We start from the raw sequence: 20,061 nt of genomic DNA on the forward strand, positions 1-20,061 counted from the left end.
GGCCAGTGACTAGGCAGAAAAGAGAATTGGGTGGGACTTCTGTCAAACAGGGTGGAGGGAGAGAGAAAAGAGTAAGGGGGAGTCAGCTACTAGGAGGGCAAGAAAATTCAACCGAAGCCCAGAGAGGCAGACCAATACTAAAATGTAAGTATCTTGGGAACGTTGGCTGGGAGGTAGTCAGATTATCTTAGAGGATTAAAATAGATCAATGACTGCCCAGGTACTGTGCAGTAAAGCTTGATTAAATAAACTAGCCTCAGTCTTATTCATTTGGGACCTATCAGGGGTTAGAGAAAAACTACTATGTACCTTTTAAAATTACCATTACAACCTTCCTGTAGGGCATTGTGGCCCCTTGCTGGCCCATCTTAACCTTGACCACATCTTCTGTTCTAGCTGCATTCATTTCTCAACACTTTGATGCTCTCTCCAAAAGCACACCAAGCTTTGTAGAGCAGCACTTGCTTTCCAGGTGCTCTGAGACTATGTTAGCCTTCTTTCTCCTCCCCAGCCAAGCAACCTATTTGAGCCTACCTAGATGATGATTTACCATTCCTGTCTGTCTAGGCAATGGCTAGGAACTCCTGGCTAGGGATAGACATTAGTCCATACATTAAATATTCTCAGCCCCAGCAGGACTGTCATGAGTGAGAAGAAGCTGCTTAGCTGAGCTCCTGTTCCACTTTGTCCACTCTAATGCCCACCATGTAGATCACACAGATTTCTCGCATCTGTGTTGGTAAGAGTTAGGAAGCACAACTTTCTTGGTCAATGTTTTACCTTCAGAACCCGGCACAGCTCTAGGCACATCTAAGCCTCCAGTGACTCTTTAGGAAGAACATGAATGACTCCACCAGTAAACTGATAATCATTCAATGTAGTGTTACTATCTTCACCAATGACAATCGGGTAAAATCAGAGTTAAGATTAATAATATGGTTGGAGCTGAGGAGATGGCTCAGTGGGTAAAGTGCTTATGCTGCTCAAGTAAGAGGACCCAAGTACAGATCCTCAGCTCCCATGTGAAATACATGCTTGGATTCCCAGGACTGGGTAGTATATGCATGTACATGTGTGTATTGGGTATAGAGGTGGAGACATAGGATCCTTCCTACTCACTGGACAGCCAGTGTGGCTGAAATGATGTGCTTCAGGTTCATTCAGTAAGAGAGACCTTGTCACAAAAATAAGGGGACAATGTTTACCCAATGACATATGGACCCAAATACACACACACACACACACACACACACACACACAAATACACACATACCCAACATACTACACATTCACACACTATACATTTATACACAACACCACACACACAAATACACACACCCAACATGCTGCACATACACACATTCCCACTTCACACACTATACATGTATGTATACACAATAGTACATACACATACCACACTCCACCTACACACCCACTAATCACACAATTATTTAAGGTATTCCAAGTATTTATAGTTTTCACGGTTCCATTTTTGTTGTGCTCATTGGATAAAAAGCCCAGAAAAGATGCATTACCTAGGATGTTTATAACACAGAATATGGCCATAATGAATGATGGCAAGGATTCAAGAGAAAGGGGAGATTCATATATTGCTGGTAGGAATGTTACATGGTGCAGTCACTTTGAAAGACAGGCTAAACGTTTCTTCAAAGGAAGGGCTTTTCATATAATTCAGAAATTCCCTTCCTTGTAGTTTCCCCACTCATTTATAGAACTCAATCATGGTCACAATATTCATATCAATAAAACTAAGTGAAACCCAAATGCCCATCCACAGTGGATAGATAAATGAAATGCAATATCCATGCATCAGAACACTCCTGGCAGGAGGAAGGAAAGGGAGGTGCAAACATAGCACAAAACAGATGAATCTTCATTGCCATGCTCCACAAGTGGAAGAAGACAGGGAAAAAGATTGCATGAAACATCTAGAAATGAATGATAGAGATAGCCACCAAATCAGTGGCTGCCAGGGAAGGGGCTGGGGTGGGAGCAGGGATTTACCACAATACCATAAAAGATATGTTCAATTGAATTGCACCCTTTAAGACACTAAAAATATACCTCAATAAGTCTGTTAAGTCGTACCAAAGGTCTAACTTTTCCATACCTAGTGAATCAATACAGACTCTACTCATGATCTCAGTCCGATGGAAGCAGTATCCAGTATTATCTGCTTGATTTGATATCTGATGCTTCAGGGTGACTGAATTCAGGGTAATTTGAATTAAGAATTGGTTTATTATGTAGAAGATAGACAAAACATTTTTATTGGTCTCACTTCTTATTCTATGACAATTTCATACATGTACATAGTACATTCTATTTTTCTATTTCCTCCCATTCCATCTGTTCTCTCTCTCTCTCTCTCTCTCTCTCTCTCTCTCTCTCTCTCTCTCTCACACACACACACACACACACACACACACACCTGTCCCTTTTCCCTCTAGGTCCCCTTATCACAGTCATAGCTTTTTGTTTTGTGATACACTGGTTTTAACCAGGACTACATTTCTAAACAATTTTAGTAATTAAAAATGATGCTCTGTGTCCACGAGTATAGGGATAGCACAAAATGGATTGGGAAAAAAAAGAGTATAGGGATAGACAAAATGGATTGGGTTAGGGAGGTAAGGAGTGGGTTTTGGAGGAGCTAAAGGGAAGAGTTGGGGTGAATATGATCAAAATATATTGTATGGAATTATTAATAAAATATTAAAAATGATGTGCCAGATATGAAGAAGTTAGTCTTCAGAAAAACAAGTGCAAAGCTGCCCTCCAATACTTGTGAACACAGTGAGCTGGGGGGATGTAGTTAGAGGGCGATCCATGTAAAAGGGCCAGAGGCTTTAACTGGTTCCAACACCTCACCATGAAAGGCAGCATGAAGAGGAGAAAAATGGCATCCACTTCAATCTAGAACAAATTTTCTTTTCCCATTATAATATTTACATTTTAATGCCTCATATTTACCATAAATACAATTCCGCATCTGTTTAGGTTATAAAGTCCTTTCTGTCTAGGGTGCACTTTCTCTTTGCTTATATAATCTAGGAAGTGTCTCTCTCAAAATAGGATGGGAAGAAATGGCACAAACATCCCAACTATCCCTGAGGCAATCTCTCTAGCCTAACGAGCATCATGCCGGTAACTAGACTGGAGTGGTAATGACAGAGGCACATGATTTCTATGTCTCATGTATGAAAAGAAATGTCAGAAGTGACATAGAAAGCCCAAAATACTTGTAACTATTTAGTGCCTAGAATTTCTAAATCTGGGAATTAAATGGGAAAAATGAAAGATAAATATGTAAAAAGTTCCATACTCACAAAAGGAATTAAGATAATTTAAGTCAAGAAAAACAACAATACAAAACAAAACAAGAAAAAAACCCAAACCAATAATACCCAAGCATCAAGTGTTGATAAAATGATACATTAGACTGCATCAAAATTCGAGACATTTGAACTTCAAGAGATGCTATGAAGAAAATGAAAAGATACACCATAGACTAGGATATCATGTCTGGAAGCATGTACATACTATATGCATACAGAGCCTGCAATGACTTTTCACAGCTCTGGAAGAACACAAACAGATGTTAGTGTACTGAAGAAGATACTTGAACAGCACAATGCACATGATAAACGTTGCTTGACATTTTTAAGCAATTGGAAAATGCAAACTACGAGCTGGGTGAGCGAGCCCTCCACACTGACCACCATGGCTGCAACAAGTCAGTCAACAATAACTACCATAGTCAAGGACTCAGAGAAATGGAGACGCTCACTCGAGAGCATCTAAAATAATACACCCATTTTGGAAAACAATTAGGAAGTTTCTCAAAGTCAAGCAGGAAAGAACATAAGACCTAATAGGTCCCCATCCAAGCAAAACCCACATTTACAACCCAGACTTGCATGAAAAATGTTCATATTAGTGTTGTGATAATGTCCACAAGTAGAGACAGTCCAAGTGTCTGCCACGGCCCAAATGCACAGACTATTGTGTGTCCATGGGGTTCCAGCCCTGAGGTCTTTTTTTTTTTGTTTAGGGCTAAGAGATAACTATGCTCCTGCCAGATGGACAGTTTCCAGGTTTGAATAATACTTCCTCTTTCCTTTAAAATTTAATTTGGGCTGCTATTACTTGTAATTAAAAATGTTTTGATGAAACAATATTTTTACTCACTGTTTTCAACAGTGAAAACATTTACCGAAGAACTCAAAGAGGTTAAATAAAAAGCAAAATTAAACAATCTAGTAAAAGATATAAGTAAATATTATCTTTCCTTTTGGATATGAACTTTCTAAACCTAAGAGTAATTTGTAAAGGACCTGCATGGTGACAGTGTAACCCTCAGTGGAAGAAAATCCAATCGCCAATCAACACACTACTCTGAAGGAGCCTGGAAGTAATTAAGGCCCAAACCCAAAGGAGATATAGTGTGACCAGCAAAATGAATTGGGACATTAAAGCAATACATAAAGCTATTTAATGTACCCTGCACTGAACACTTTCAGAAAACAGGGAGAGCAGGGACATTAATTTTCAACAAACAAAACCAACAGGGTACTGGAGGAATAGCTTAGTGGCTAGAGTAACCTGATGTTCTTCCAGGAGATTGGAATTAGGATCGCAGCATGTATGTTACGTCATAGGACTTACAGCCACTTTTAACTCCAGCTCCAAGGGATCTGACACCCACTTCAGGACTCCATGAGCACTCACCCATACATGTTTGTGCGCCTGCACATGCACAGATGATGAAATGCAAGTTTGTACCATTTGTTTATTTTCATCGTTCTCATCTCAGAACAAATGGTAAGAACCTTGGAAGAACATTCAGAGGGGTTCATGAGGCTTTATTGTTGTAATTGAATGCTCCCACACAAGGTTATGTTACATAAACTATGGGACACTTGGAAGCAGACTATGATTGCACCCCTGAAGTATTTTAGAACACCCCAAGAATATACATCTAGTTATTGCATGGATGTCACATGCAGAGATGTGAACAGATGTCTATCCACCCAATGACGCTCTAGTGACAGACCATACACAGTGTTACTAACATTCCACTTGATAGACCAATGTACTTCTTAGGTCTATTTAGAGAGTGGGTGAAGCATTACTTACAGGAGTGCGAGAGAGAGTCTCACCTCAGCATGGATAACAACTTCCAGGAGCTGCATAGATGGAATCTGTCCCCTGGAGTTAAACTTTCACAATTTATAAACTTCATCACCTTAGAGAGCATGTGCAGTTGGGGTCGAACTACAGATATCTGGATCAGAGGTGGAGCAAGGAGGCAGTGCCAGCAGACCGGAGCTCAAGGGTGCCTTGCAAATGGTTAAGCTGCTCTGAGGACAACGGTAAAGGCTGCCGTGTTCAGAGAAGAGCTTTTTACAATATGGTGTTAAGAAAAATGAGAAATCCCCCATGTCTCATAATAGCTCACAATATGATCTCTGTCTGTCTTCAGAACCCACACACAGAAGGAAGTTGGCCAACAGTGATGGGTCACCTCTGGGTGATTTGGCGTCTCTTCTTTAACTACTCCTGTTTCTTTAACAGACACACTGAAGAAAAACTTCCAGGTACTTGCTGGCTCTGTCCTTGTTCAACAAATCACCTTCAAAGACTCTTGCATCAATTATATCTCACTATGTGAAGTTTTTCCAGGGAAATTAAGAGGTGCTCAAAATTGATAAGCAGCTGATTAAAACTACTTAATATAGTACAGGGCAGAAAGGGGCATTTGTGTGTGAAGGGGAGGGAAGAAAATGGGAGGGGAATGAAAGGAGCTCACCCAAGGCTAAGGGACAACCTAGAAGAATTGCTTTTGTTCAGCCTGAGAAAACATTTCCATTTGGTTCCTCAATTTAGTGCTGAACCTAAGTCCCGTGACAGCGACTGAGCCTACTTACATATTCAAGTCCCATGCAGGCAGTAGGAAATTCCAAAGACAGGGGCAGAATCAGTCGGATGTACTGTACTCGGGTGTGCTTTTATGAATGTGCAAAGGTTGTATGGATCAATTGTTCATTTGATTAATTCTTCTGGCAGGAGTGAATTAAATGTCCTGATGCTACACACAAGTAAGGGCTGAATGCTTTCTAAAATGTGACTTCCTATGTGGAGACTAATTTTATTTCTCCTCTACCACCTCCTCCTCCTCCTCCACCACCACCTCCTCCTCCACCACCTCCTTCTCCTTCTCCTCCTTTGTCTCCTCCTCCTCCTCCATCTTTTCCTTTTTTACTGAGTAAAATATTTCTTGAGATAATAATGAAAGTTAATGAGAAAGGGGAGATCATGTAAATATTCAACCACATAGACTGTCAGAAAGTCATCTAATGTGGAAAATGAGGTCAAGGTTTATACCAAATTCACCAATATTTTCATCAAATCCTCCTTTCAAGTTGTTATTTGCAATATTCCTCAGAAGAGAGAATAAATGGATAAACCCCTGTTTTAGAAACAATTCATTGCCAAACTACTCTCCCCACTCTCCCAAAGACATTTGGCATGAGGGTACCAGCATCATCTAAACCCAAAGACATTTGACATGAGGGTACCAGCATCATCTAAACCCAAAGACATTTGACATGAGGGTACCAGCATCATCTAAACCCAAAGACATTTGGCATGAGGGTACTAGCATCATCTAAACCCAAAGTACTAATTATCTCTTCAGCTTTCAGGCAAGTGCCAAGAGCCATGGATATAGGAGTCTCATACTTCCTATGACTCGAAATGATGTGTCTGATGGGTCAGCAGAAAGGAAGGAAAGTATAACTCTGAATGCTATGGAAAAGCAGCATCCATACCCCAGACCTCGGAACCTATTTCCCTGCATGCGTTCGGGGAGTCCTTCCTGAGTGCCTGCTATGGCTAAGCACAGTGTTAAGTTCTGAGAGCAGAGCAGGGCAAACCAAAGTCAAGGCTATCACAGGACATGCCATCTAGAGTAGGAGACAGACATTAATCAAACTGCTCAAACATGTAATGGCTTCATTATACTGTTTCAAGTGATATAATTTCCCTAACTATTAGCTCATATTCCATGGCAAGCCAGAAAACTCACAGTAAAAAGAAATGTGCTGCCAGATTTCTTCCTAATGATGGATGTCTTACTGAGAGTCACAATTGTAAAAGAGGTTTGGGAGAATTTAGTCTTAATGTACCTTGAATCGGGAAAACTTCCTTCATCTCACAGTGGAGGAGCCCCAGAGGTAACCCAGTCCAAGTAAAACCCCAAGTCAACTTCTTCTTGATGCTGCCTGTTCTTATGATTGTCAACTTCCACTTTTAGCCATCATTCACTCATTCATTCATTCATTCAGTAAATGCTGCTAGGTGCTGGTGATTTTACACCCAAGGCAGATGCAAGTCCTTGATCTCACAGAGAAAGCAAGCAGACAAATGGATCATTTCAGAAGGCAGGGGAAGTTAGGAGAAAGACTGCAAGAGGTTTGATTAGGACTGCCTGGTATATGTGCACATCAGATGGAAGAGACTGCTTCTTAGAAATGGTGGTCAGGGAAGGATTAGGGACCATGGTGGAACAGACAGACTGGAGGAAGGAACTCCAGGCATGAAATTCCAAGTTAGAATGAATCTCTGGTGATGAGTAGAAAGGAGGTTTTGAAGACAGTACAGGGATAGAGGAGTAGGGGAATTGGCAGGGATGACCATGTTCTGCAAAAACTTTAGGCTTTAGTGGACGTGCAGCGGGGAGCTACTGAAATCATAGATGCAGCCTCATGATGATCACACAGAAAAGGAGTCAGGAGAATAAAAAGGGAATGACTTGAATGGGAGTCTGGGTGTAAGAGACTTTTCAAACTGGGCTTGAAAATGAATGAAGGATGTGAAAACCTGGAGGCAAACAAGGCAAGAGGGTTTCATTTATAGAGGATGCTGGGTATCTATACTTTCCCAGCTCTATAAATAGTGGTTAGGTTAAGTCACTTGAAAATGTTCCTCAGATATCTGGAAACATATGTGAGGATTTGACTGTAAGACAGATGATACTACTTAAAATGGTAGCTAGGGAGCTGGTGGGATGGCTCAGTTGGTAAAATACTGTGGTGGTTTGAATATCCTTGGCCCAATGGGAAGTGGCACTATTAGGAGGTGTGGCCTTATTAGAGGAGGTGTGGCTTTGTTAGAGGAAGCATGTTACTGCAGAAGTAGGGCTTTGAGGTAATATATAGACTCAAGCTTGCTCAGTGTAAAATACAATAGTCTCCTTCTGGATGCATTTGGAGCAAGATGTAAAACTCTCAGCTCATCCAGCATGATTCATGCCTGCAGGCTGCCATGCTTCCTGGCATGAAGATAACGGACTGAATTTCTAAAACTGTAAGCCAGCTCCAAGTAAATGTTTTCCTTTATAAGAGTTGCCTTAGTCATTGTGTCTCTTCACAACAATAAAACCCTAAGACAACTACTTATCTTGCATGCATGAGGACTTGAGTTCAATCCTCAGAATACACATGAAAAAACCCAAGTATAGTAGTATGCACGTGTAACTCTAGCTCTGGGGAGGAAGGAGAAGGTGGATTTCTGGAGTTGCTCAGCCAGATTAGCTGACTGGCAAGTTTCCAGACCAGTGAGAGACCCTGTCCAAAACCAAACCAAACCAAACCAAACCAAACCAAACCAAACCAAACCAAACCAAACCAAACCAAAAATCCTCAAATCCAAGACAACAGAAAAAAGGTAGAAAATGGCAGAAGAATAATATTTAAGGATGTCTTCTATGTGAGCCTACACACACACACACACACACACACACACACACATACATGAAGAAGAGAAAATTAAGGAAAATAAAACCATGGCACACTTCTTTTTAGCTCACAGTCTATGACAATCTCTTGTTACCTTTGCTACTCGGGTGAGCTACTTTTTCTGAGAAAATTTCATTACATCTCCCCATGCCCTCTTCTCTTCATCCCCGCTTCACTGCCGGATAAAATTTTGCCAGGTATAATTTTCATCATTACGTATTGGATAAAGAACACATCTTTTACATTCCTAGTCTGACTGTGGTGACTGGCTTCCTTTCCCAAACTCAGGAGTCTGTATTTTCCCAAGTTCTCTCATTTCCATGACTTTGCTTTGCAAGATTCCAGTAATGATTACATATAGTTCTTTCACTTGGTGTGTGTGGGGTGGGGGAGGAGGTCTACTTTGACAACCAACAAATGTGCTGTGTGTGGTGGTGCAGGCCTGAGGAAAGATTAGCACACATTTACAGCCAACCTGAACTATATAGTACATTTCAGGGAGACAGTGTCTTAAAAAATCCAGACAAACAAAACAGATGCTAGAGTCCCTTTTACCAGAAAGAGTGGTACAGACAGAGATTTTGCATGATGGCCACCCTGACAGTTTCCCCTGGGTCCAGCATGCCTTGAAGGTCCAGACCAGGCACTTGGTTTTTATTGTTGCTCAACCCCTTCTAGGCATTGCTTTCTTCCTGCTTTGACGGATCCTCTGTGCTCAGAGGGTACACTCTGTGTCCCATCCCTGGAAACTCACAGAAAATGGCATTGAGTCTTAGTTGAGTCTGAGGTCTAGTACTTTTTCCCTCCTTGCACAATTTAAATTTTTATCTGCATGTGTTTAACTTCTCCTGCTAGGATTGGTATTTAAGGATAGGGAGTATTTTAGGCATCTGGAAATACCAGTGACCAGCTCAGTGTGTGGCCTGAGTTCATTCATGGATGGATCAGGGTAAAGGGTAGAGAATATGTCCTCTTGAAACACTGAAAACACCTTAATGGCTGCACATCTGTTCCTTATAGTATTTTGTAAGGTGATGAATAATGTGTCAGTTGGGAATGCATACGTATGTATTTTCAAACATAAGAACTGGAGTCTAACTCAGGGTCTCCTGTCTGCAGGGCGAGCACTTTACCACCTCAGATATTTCCCAGCCTCCTCTCGTTAGAATTACTGTCTTATCCTCAGGAGTTGGGTGGCTCATGTTAGGTATGCTTGACATTTGGGAAGACCAAATTCAAGGTTGCTTTTGGCATGGGTAAGCAGCTGAGATGTATTGGATGGGGTGTTTTGACGTGCTTCACAGCCTCAGTGATTCTTCAAGAAAGTCACGGCTCAAAGATCTGCTTTGAAGCTTGTTCTAAGAAGACTACTTTGCATTCTTTTTAGTTTTGTTTTACTACTGCTATGTGGAGGCAAGATTCCTCCACTCCCACCCCCGAAGCTATGTGAACAGACAGAAAATTATGGTGACCTTGATTCTGGATGACTGCTGGTTAGCCTGACCAGAAATAGAGAGACCAATGAGTAGCTGGCACCAGCACAAACCTATCAGTCAAAGGCGTGATCACTAGGCGAGGTGTATTTCCCAGGTACTCATAGGAATATAGAAACTGGGCGTCACAGATGTTAGCAAAGCAGTGCTTGGCCTCATCATCCCAACGATGTCGTAGCTGTGACAGCCAGAGGAAAGCCTGGGCATTGTCAACCTAAGAGAGGAATGACAGATCAGGTGGGTGAATTATAGCGCTTTATGGACAGGTAGCCCTGTGTTCACAGGAATGGAGGCCTCTGGGCAGCTTGGATGTTGTCTGATACTTGAGAGTGCAGGGTACTCTGACCCATAGCCTAGAAAAGCATAGGCAGTTCTGATTACTGATGCTTCTCTGCTTATATGGGGGTTGCATCCTGATAATAAACTCATGACAGATTGAAATGTTTTAAGTGGAAAATGAATTTGATCTATTTTTCCTATTAAACATCATAACTACCTTACACAGTGAAAGTATTTTCATTACTCTTTAGTTGGATAAAACCACTTTACATAATGTCCATTACATGATTGTTTTGAATAGCTTGTGTTATTAATTATACCCTGCAATAAAAGTATAGTTTCTAATAAGTGCATATTGCTTTTCTACCTCCATAAAGTCAAAACACCATAAGCTAAGCCACGATAAATCAAGTACCACCCCTATACTGTTGTGCTGGGAGGTTTGAAAGGTAGCAGGAATTACCATGCTCCTCACCCAGCTGATTTGCACACCCTGGGGTTATCTACATTGGAGCTGTCCAGGTGGAGCTTCTACTTACAAGAGAAACATACCTTGTGATACAATGCCTACCTTTTGAGCAATCATCTTGGCTACCACATCCCGGGCATGTACATCGATGGTGCATATGGTCATGATCTTCTGCCTGTCCCCCTTGGAGAGCGACCCAATTAGCATGGTGATAAGGGTTTTGAGTTGGGCCACTTGCTTCTTATAGTAGTCCTTCATGGCACTCTCATAGCCTTCTTCCAGCCTGGCAAATGCAATGCCCACCTCTGTCGTCCACCAGATCTGAGTGCAGGTCAGAGCCACCTGTGGTACCAAGAGCTGCTTAGTAAAGCCGTTACCAGGGCTGTTTCCAAGCAACCCACTCACAACGCAGCAAGAGTTCAGGATGTGACTGTGTGGGTGACAGGCCCCTTCCCTCCCTCTTTCCTGATCATTGACTAAGGCAACCATATGCTCCAAGTCCTCAGAGATGTGAACTAATTACAACGCAAATGGGAAGAGCACAGTCTGCTCTTGAAAGCTGGATCACAGTTGAGAACAGCCAAAGGCTTGCTCTGGCTGATGGCTCGGTTTCTAGGAATAGCTACAGGCATAACCTCTCATTTCCCAAAGATGGTACCTCTGCCACATGTGGGAGTATAGCCCACTGACTGAGCATCTCAGTGACGCTCAGCCTTTGATCTTTTCATGACCCAAGTACTCTAACTCAGGCGTATATATTTGCTGGTGCTTAATATTCTCACCATATCTTTAATTTTTCAAAAATATGCAACCTGAAAATGAGTACTTTTGAAGGTCAGGTGAGTACAAGATACAATGTGGTCACTATACTTGTATTTGTCAGAGATTAAAAAATAAACATAGAAAGTGGGCTTTGAATCAACATTTCTGCTGTTGACTATGAACTTGTACATGGAAAAATACATCCTTTGGAGTATTTATAGTGGAGGATTTAGATGCATTCATTGCTCATCAGTAGTTCCATAGGACTTTGGAGACATCATTCTAGATAATCTACATTTACTAGCAGGAGGTTTTTTTTTTTTTTTTCTCAAAGTCCTAATACAGGACTTCTGCTATTAGGAACCCTCATGGGAATTATTCCCTTCATGAAACAGGAATAGTTGTTGTAAGCTGTCCCATCCATTAGGTGACTTGTGTTTTTTTATGAGATGGCATCATCTGCAATGGTGCTTTATCAAAAGATGGGACACATTTCTCTGTACAGCCCTATTTCTCCATGCTCTTTGTACACACTCCACTTCCATGTGGCCTGATCCATTGCTCTCTGCTGAAACGGCCTCATTAATTCATCCAGGGATAGACAGATTTCATCCTTTCTTTGTTTGATCTTATAACTGGTAATTTGTTCCTCTGCTACCAACATCTCACTTTTAATTCCATGATGACTGTGACCTGGACTTGTCTTTTAAAAAGATTCTTTGCTCCTTTTCTGTATTGGCCCCTCCTGGCTTCTTAGGCACTTGGTGATGTTCAGAGATTGATGCTATACCCTCTCCTCCTTCCACCAAATACCCACCACCACTTTAATCTAATTCTATGGTTTCAATTATTTCTACTAGTCCATAACACCCAGCTAAATCAATACCAGTACTAGTACTACCCTAATACTATGATGCAAGAAGAGATGAATACTGAAGCCAGAGTCATTTAAAACCTTCATTTGTGTTTTAATTGAGACTTTCTGGAGAAACATGGGCAGAATTTAGTAAAAATTTGGGATCAAGACAGCCTCTGTAATGTGGTTCATAAGAACTGGCTTCCAGTTTCCCAGGTGCACTCCATCAGTTGCCTTTTGCTCTCTCCCCTCCAGCTTCAGTCATACCCAGCTCTTCTCTATTCCTCTCTGCTTTTTTGCTTGTCTTAAATATATCCTCAGGAAGATAGTCTCAGACCTCACTAGCCAGTTGTAGATGCCCAGAGAGTCCTGAGCCTACCCTGTGATCGCACTAGCCATATTTACAAGTGCCTAGGATCTGCAGAAGCTTGTGAGCACCAGCAGGGCAAGTTGCCTTATCTTGTCTCCTGTTGGGCCTCCCCTCATAGTCAGCAAAATCTGGCATATACAGACAGCATAAGGGTATTCAGACTTTAATTGCTCATACCTTCTTCTTATAAGCAATTATACAGATACGTAACCCAAATTTTCCAAAGCAATGATTCAATTCAATCATGGCTGTCAATGTCTCTGCTCAGTCTTCTGTTCCTCACAATAGTCTAGGATTCAAGTCTTTCCAATTGTGAAGCACAGGGTGGATAGTTTGAGGTCCTTCACACTCAGAAGGCTCTCAGAGGTTGTTGGAAGAGAAAGACAGGTGAGTACAGAAGCCCAAGAAGGTCCACTTGGGAAAATACCTGAGCCGGGTAATCAAACAGCCACTGATCCCTGGGCTTTTCCTCATAGGCAGTGACCCCCTCTGTCATCTCATGCCTCACAGTGGCTTTCATGTGACGAAGCACACGATTCAGCCATATTTCAACCTGGAAGAAGAGCTCTGGGTTAGATTACACAAGCCTGAGAAGGGTTGCTTGATACTCTCTGTTTTCTTTCAGCCAACCTGAAAGAGTGAAGACAACGGAGCTCCAGCATTGTATACAAATCAGATGCCAGAAGGCAAGGGCAGACATTTTTCTATTATAATCATGGATGTAATAGCTGGGAGCTAGGCTAATGTGCTAATGTGGAACACAGAAGAAAATGGCAATAGGTGAAGGGGTGGTGGAATGCTAATTAGAGCTATACACTGAACCCCAACTAAACCTGGATTGAAGCAGGTTTAGTTGATTCTCATGAATTTGTCTATACAGCATAAAGGGGTTAGCTGGGTTTGCATTTCTCAGTTCTTAGTCTATCAAACGTGCCTATTCTGAATTAGAACTCAAGGTAGCCAGCCACTTCCATCTAGCTGAGAACATTGGATTATTTTCTGATGGGAGAATTTCTCTCTGTAGAAACTTCAGAAAGACCTTCTTGTTCAGGCCTTACTCTTCATGGGAAGTGAGCCCCATTCCCTCAGGGACAATGCTTGGTGGTATCACTATAAATAATGAGCAGGGGAAGGATTTTACTTCAGTGCTGCTGAGGGACAGGATGGGGTATAAGGAAGAAATTGTCCCATGATTCATGTGCCTGCAGTTAGATGTGAGAGGCCTTGAGGTGAATTGGGACTTTCTTAGAGAAAGGGTGTATAGTGGGCTCTCCGAGGAAAAGAACTATGGGAGGAAGTAATTCTGGGTTCTATTTGCATGGAAGACACATATCAGAGAAGGACATTTCTTCTTGAAGAAGGCATCTGAGTTCCAGATTCCCCCATGGGGTTCTTCAGTGTTGCCATATTAACATGCTCATGTCAATTATCAGAAAATACCCTCATAGCTGACTGCAGTGACTGTATGCATTTTATTTCACTGAGCACTGGTCTCTCCTGAGTGAAGGAACAGAAATGTTGACATATGTTTTTCTCAGAGAGAGGAAGGCATCAGAGGTAGCTCCAGTGTGAACCCCAGTCAAGGAAAGCTGCTCTTCCAGGTCACAAGCTCTGGCTTGATGGAAACTGATGTTCACTGAACTTGGTCTGAATAGGAAGGGGTGGGCAAGGTATGAGGAGGGGAAAGGGCTGTCACTCACTTGCCCACTGCAGTCACAGGGCTCACTGAAGGCCACATATTCCTCCTCTTTGCTGTACATGCCAAGGCTCGTCTTGGTTGGGTTCTGACTGGCATCTAACTGGAACTGCATCTTAGCCATGTTGTCAAAGAGCTTGGAAAGGTGCCGTTGAACCTGAGAAAGGAAGGTATGGCAAAGAGTTTGAGGATGCACAGGAAGCTGATTGTGGTTGTCTGGGTCCTGCCATGGGACAACTCTAACATAACATAGAAGAGTGAATGGCAAGAGTATGGAAGGAAGGTTACAGCAATTATGCAGGTATGAAGATAGGGACCAAGTGAGCTAGACAGCCGTGACCAAAAGAATATAAACCTGTTGGGAACCTTGCTACCATTGTGACTCCATCATGGGAGCCAGCGCCCTCTCCTGAGACCAGAGAAGAGCAAACAGGAGTGAAAGTGAGTGAAAACACAGACCTGTTTTAGGTTTTTAACCTAAAGAGAAATAACTATTATTTGGTTTTGCTCTCATTTAAATGAAAGAAACGCAGGCACTGTAAAGCACATGATAAAAGATGGGCTGGTAAGAAACAAAGGGAACAAGTTCAAAATGAGTTCACAGCAGTCTTAACAGCACTCAAGGTTCAACTGACACAAACATTAAATAAAGAAGTTCTGAAGCATGCCAAGGAAGTGGACCAAGAGACAAGTCTACACTCAAAAAGAAGAGGGTTTTTGTAGGGAAAGCAGCAGACCTCAGTTTACAGATGTATGGCGAACCCAAAGGGATGGGAGCAGATCAGTATAATAGAAATGCTTTAAAACTTAGTGGAAGAAAACTGCCAAGACAACAGAAGCCATGGTTTCCAGGCAGGGTTAAATCTCATCAAGTGTCACAGTAAAATAACAAAATAAAGCAAACACATAAACAAAACCATATTTTATATATTAACATAAATTTTGATTTCTATAGACATCTAGATTATAAAGAAATTACTGTCATTATGACTTCTAAGTCAATTCATTAAGTTGCTCACCCAGAAGAGGGACCAGGAAATATCTTTATTGTGCTTCTTTTACTAGGGTATGGGAGGAGTGGATTATTTACTAGAACTAAATGAGAAGTGAATACTTAAGAATGAGTACCTTGGGTGCTAAAGCTATAGAAAAGATGAGGATGGTCTGACCCTTTCTACTCATGGATTTAGTATAACTGCAATCAGAATGCTGATATGACATATAGTTCAACTCCCCTGTGCCTGGGCCACTGGGGAAAATCAATCTACAGGCTTAAAACAGAAGGATCATGGATGCAAAGATGTGGCCCTTTGGGACAAACTTCTTACTAACAAGTAGACTGAAGACAGGTTGGATCTGCTTTTGGCTCTGTTGGAGAAGCTCTCATGTGTGGTTGGTAGCAATGCCAAGGGGACAGTTCCTGTGCAGTGAAGCATTATGGTGCTAACAAGGCTGCTATGTATTTTCTTTCAGCCATCGCTTTCTAGGAATAACCCTAGGTCTAGCAGATGGGTCTTGAAAGCACAAGATTACCAATGCCACTTCATTTGAGATAGGAAAGTAATAGTTCTGTAATGGTATGACTATGATATACCAGCATAGAGTACCATTTGAATGGTGAAATAGGGAGAGAGACAGAGAGAAATGGACAGAGAGAGAGAGAGAGAGAGAGAGAGAGAGAGAGAGAGAGAGAGAGAACACTCATAATACTTCCTAAAACCTGCAACTAAGTTTTTAAGAAAGGAACAAAATATAAAACTAATACCACATGCAGTGATTCTCCGTAGGCAGGGGCAGAAGCATCACAAGTTGAAGGTTGGCTTGGACCACAGAGTGACACTCTGCCCTTCCCTCATAAAGACAAAGTGAAAACAGGATTATGCAGCATGCTACCTTTTGTGTGAGGAAGGAGGGGTGATGGGGACTTGTCTGAGTAAATCTGAGCATGACCCTTCCAGTTTTGCAAAGATGAACACAGGAAAGCTAAGTCAGGACCCAATGAAACCAGTGATGGGGAGAATGTAGGGGAGATAGGGATGGTGGGAGACAACAGAGAAGATGCTTCTCAGAAATACGTATCTTTTGAGATGGCTTGGCTCTTGGAATCAAATCAGTGTTCTGTATACTAAAAGCATAAAAATAGTGTAGATGATATTTAAAAACCCAAAATCAGAAAAAAAGGAGAAACAAATAGACCTCTTTGTTCTTCAAATGTATGACAATGTCACCCAGAAGGGAGGAAAGAAATTTAGCCAAGTAATTTCTCAATCAAGTGTTTTGGCTACACATCTTCAGTCTGAGGCAAAATTAAAGATCTATGAGCTCATCTGTGCATAGAGGGAGCACCCCATCATTTAGTAGGAGATGTAGACTGCATAGCCAATGGCATTACCTCTAAAAGTGTTGGTTCACTGGGGAAAACCTGCAAAAGACAAAGCCTACAGCCCCATATGGATCCAGGAAATCAGAAGTTCTGGGGAGAGGCTAAGAGGATGTGCTTGTAACAGACCTTCCACAGGGTTCTGCTACTTCCTCAAGTTGGAGGTCCACTGTCTATTGATGCAAACACCAAGAGAACTTCATCTAATTATTCAAACACCCTAAAACCATGTAATTCAGCAAACCTCACTTTTACAGGCAAAGCCTTGTAAAGCAATAACAGGCTATCTGGCCAACAAATGACTAGAATTAAAGGAGAGAGCCCCAAACCTGGGATTGCTCACAGGCTTTTTTGACTAAACCACCCTAAGGTTCAATCAATAAAATCGTTCAACTTATAAGCCTCTTGGAAGCTATAAGCATCATTTTTCTTATTTGTAACTGATACATATGCATATAATAATTGTACAGATTTATGGGGTCTGGTGTGACACTTCAACACATCTATATAACAAATATGATCAGGTCAGGGTGGTTGGTATGGCTGTCACTGGTTTGTTCTTATATTGGAATTACTGAACTTCTATTAGCTTTTTTGAAATATGTAAACTGTTGTATGCTATAGGTATCTTGCTATGCTATAAAATTCTGGAAGTTATCCAGTCACGATACACCCAGTGCCTATCACTTACTAGCCATCCCCCCATCCCTCTGGTGACCACTGCCATTGTTTCTGCTTCAGTGAGATCAACTTCAGCCTCCATGTGTGACATTCATTTGTCTTCCTGTGACTGACTTATCTCATTTCTCATCACCTCCTCCAGCTCCATGCATGCCATCCTGCTTGTGACAGAAGGTCATTCTTCATTATATAGCTGTCACCGTTGACCACAATTGACTAGATGTCTTTTCAGAGCCAGATCAAAGGCATTCCTGATGGAGGCTTAACTTCATGCTCCTTTGCAACTCAACTTCTGTTTCAGCTGCTGGGGAAAGGGGTGGACTGGTGTGTGTGTGTGTGTGTGTGTGTGTGTGTGTGTGTGTGTGTGTGCACCTGTGTTTATGGAAAGCTGAAGGGAGCAGAGATATCCAAGGTAACATGGAAGAGGATGCCCCTGTTGGGAGTATCCCAGCCTTTTGGATGATCTTGAAGCTGCTACCTAGATTACCTGTTGTGGGGCTGTGCCATTGGAAAGGATGTCCAGCAGGTCAGAGGAGGACAGGAAGTAAAAGCGAGGGAAGGTGAGCCTCTTGGTGTCTAGATACTCCGCTAGGGCTTTCTCACACAGGCATAATCTGAGGGCACAGAAGACAGGTTCTCACAGTTTAGTATGCTTGTCCTCAGGCTGCACATACATTACCTAAATACAAATAAGGTCAGCCACCAGTGTCTAGGATTCCTCATCTGAGAGTCCAACTACCTACAGGCTGAAAATACTTGGGAAATCTTCTCACATTGTTTTGAACACATTCAGTTTTGGTCATTAATCCCTACGCAATACAATATAACCATTACAAAGCATTTATATTGAGTTAGGTATTGTAAATAAGCCAGAGGGAGGCACAACCCATGGGAGGCTTACACAGCTTATATAAAATTATATTTTGCATAAGGAACTTGACCAGACTTTGAAATATCTTCAGGCTGTCTTGGGAGCATTTCTGAGTGGAAACTGAAGGACAACTATATTTGTAATATGTAAGATATATGCAAACATAAGAAATAAGAATATCTAGGGATATTTGCAAATGGACACATCTGTTAACACATATATCAACCCCTCTATCATATATCATATGATATATGATATCATACCCTATATTATCCAAAACTGTAGGGTAAGCAAGGGTCAAGCATGCTCTAATTAGCAGGCAGTTAATAAAGGTCAGAGACGGAAAAGGACAGTTTGCTTCTTCCCCACAGCAGGGGCCGTGAGCGAACCCACCTGCTCTGTATATCCTCCAGCTTTTCATAGAGACCTGACTTATTTGTGGCTTCCACCACATTTGGGGTTTTCTGAGCATCATACGCCAGCTCTCTGAAGTCAGAGTCAATGCCTTCAAATCTCTTAGAGTCCTAAGAATAAAACATACAGAAAATAGGTCTCCGTTTGGCCCTTATGGTCATCTGGAGGCAGAAATCAGTCCAATCCCACGAAGAGACTTGGGTGAGGAAGAGCGGCATTTGGACACGTTCATCTTGGAACCCTTTCTTTCATTTATTCAGGTGATCTGCCAACCTGTACTAGAAGTTGAAGTATTTTTTAAAGAAAGTTTTAAATGATTTAATTCATTTCAACAGTACAGGTGATGGTAAGAAGGAGGAAGAAAGGGATATACAATAGGAACAATATAAAATACCAATATTTAAGGGTGTCTTAAAGAGCCGTAGGAATCATAATTTAACTATCTATTCCTAAATACCTATAATACATATAAGTCTGTATATAATATACATATGAAGTTTAAATGAAATTTCCCCATATGGGCTGACAGTGCTCTATGCAGGAGTCATAGACTATCTGACATGTTCTCAATACCAGGCATGAGAAGCCCTCTTTTGCATTGGTCAGGATTATCTAAGAGACTCCCTAAATATTACAGCCATTGCTGATGCCCCAGATTTCCCCCTTACCCTGTCAGAGGTAGAAGGTAAGTCCCTATTGCTAGAGACACCATGGCACAGAGCACTTAAATAACCTGCAAAGCTGCTTCCTAAGGACTAGCCTTCATGATACCAGAAGGTGCCACTCAAGTTCCCAAAAAGAAACCAACATTCCTATCAAGCTATTACACCCATGAGCTACAACAGCAACCAGCAAGGCACCACAATCCTGGGGGTACAGAAGTGGCGCTTATACCTTGGCAGTAACCAACAGCTCCCTAATTGGACTTAAGACTCACTCAACAAGAAGGAAGTCATGCTTGGTACTAG

General features: G+C 41.7%; 1 protein-coding gene across 1 annotated transcript in view; it reads right to left on the bottom strand.

Moving 5' to 3' along the window:
• Positions 1–20,061, bottom strand: part of Dnah9 (dynein axonemal heavy chain 9) — a 333,710-nt gene that overhangs the window by 225,480 nt on the left and 88,169 nt on the right. Inside the window, exons 21-26 of the mRNA XM_021178488.1 lie at positions 19,073–19,203; positions 18,296–18,422; positions 14,752–14,904; positions 13,479–13,604; positions 11,166–11,405; positions 10,369–10,529 (exon numbers count right to left, since the gene is read on the bottom strand). Coding sequence (XP_021034147.1) covers positions 10,369–10,529; positions 11,166–11,405; positions 13,479–13,604; positions 14,752–14,904; positions 18,296–18,422; positions 19,073–19,203 — 938 coding nt within the window. The remainder of the gene's footprint in view (positions 1–10,368; positions 10,530–11,165; positions 11,406–13,478; positions 13,605–14,751; positions 14,905–18,295; positions 18,423–19,072; positions 19,204–20,061) is intronic.

Source organism: Mus caroli, chromosome 11, assembly GCF_900094665.2.
Source record: "Mus caroli chromosome 11, CAROLI_EIJ_v1.1, whole genome shotgun sequence".
In the NCBI taxonomy this organism is placed as follows: domain Eukaryota; kingdom Metazoa; phylum Chordata; class Mammalia; order Rodentia; family Muridae; genus Mus; species Mus caroli.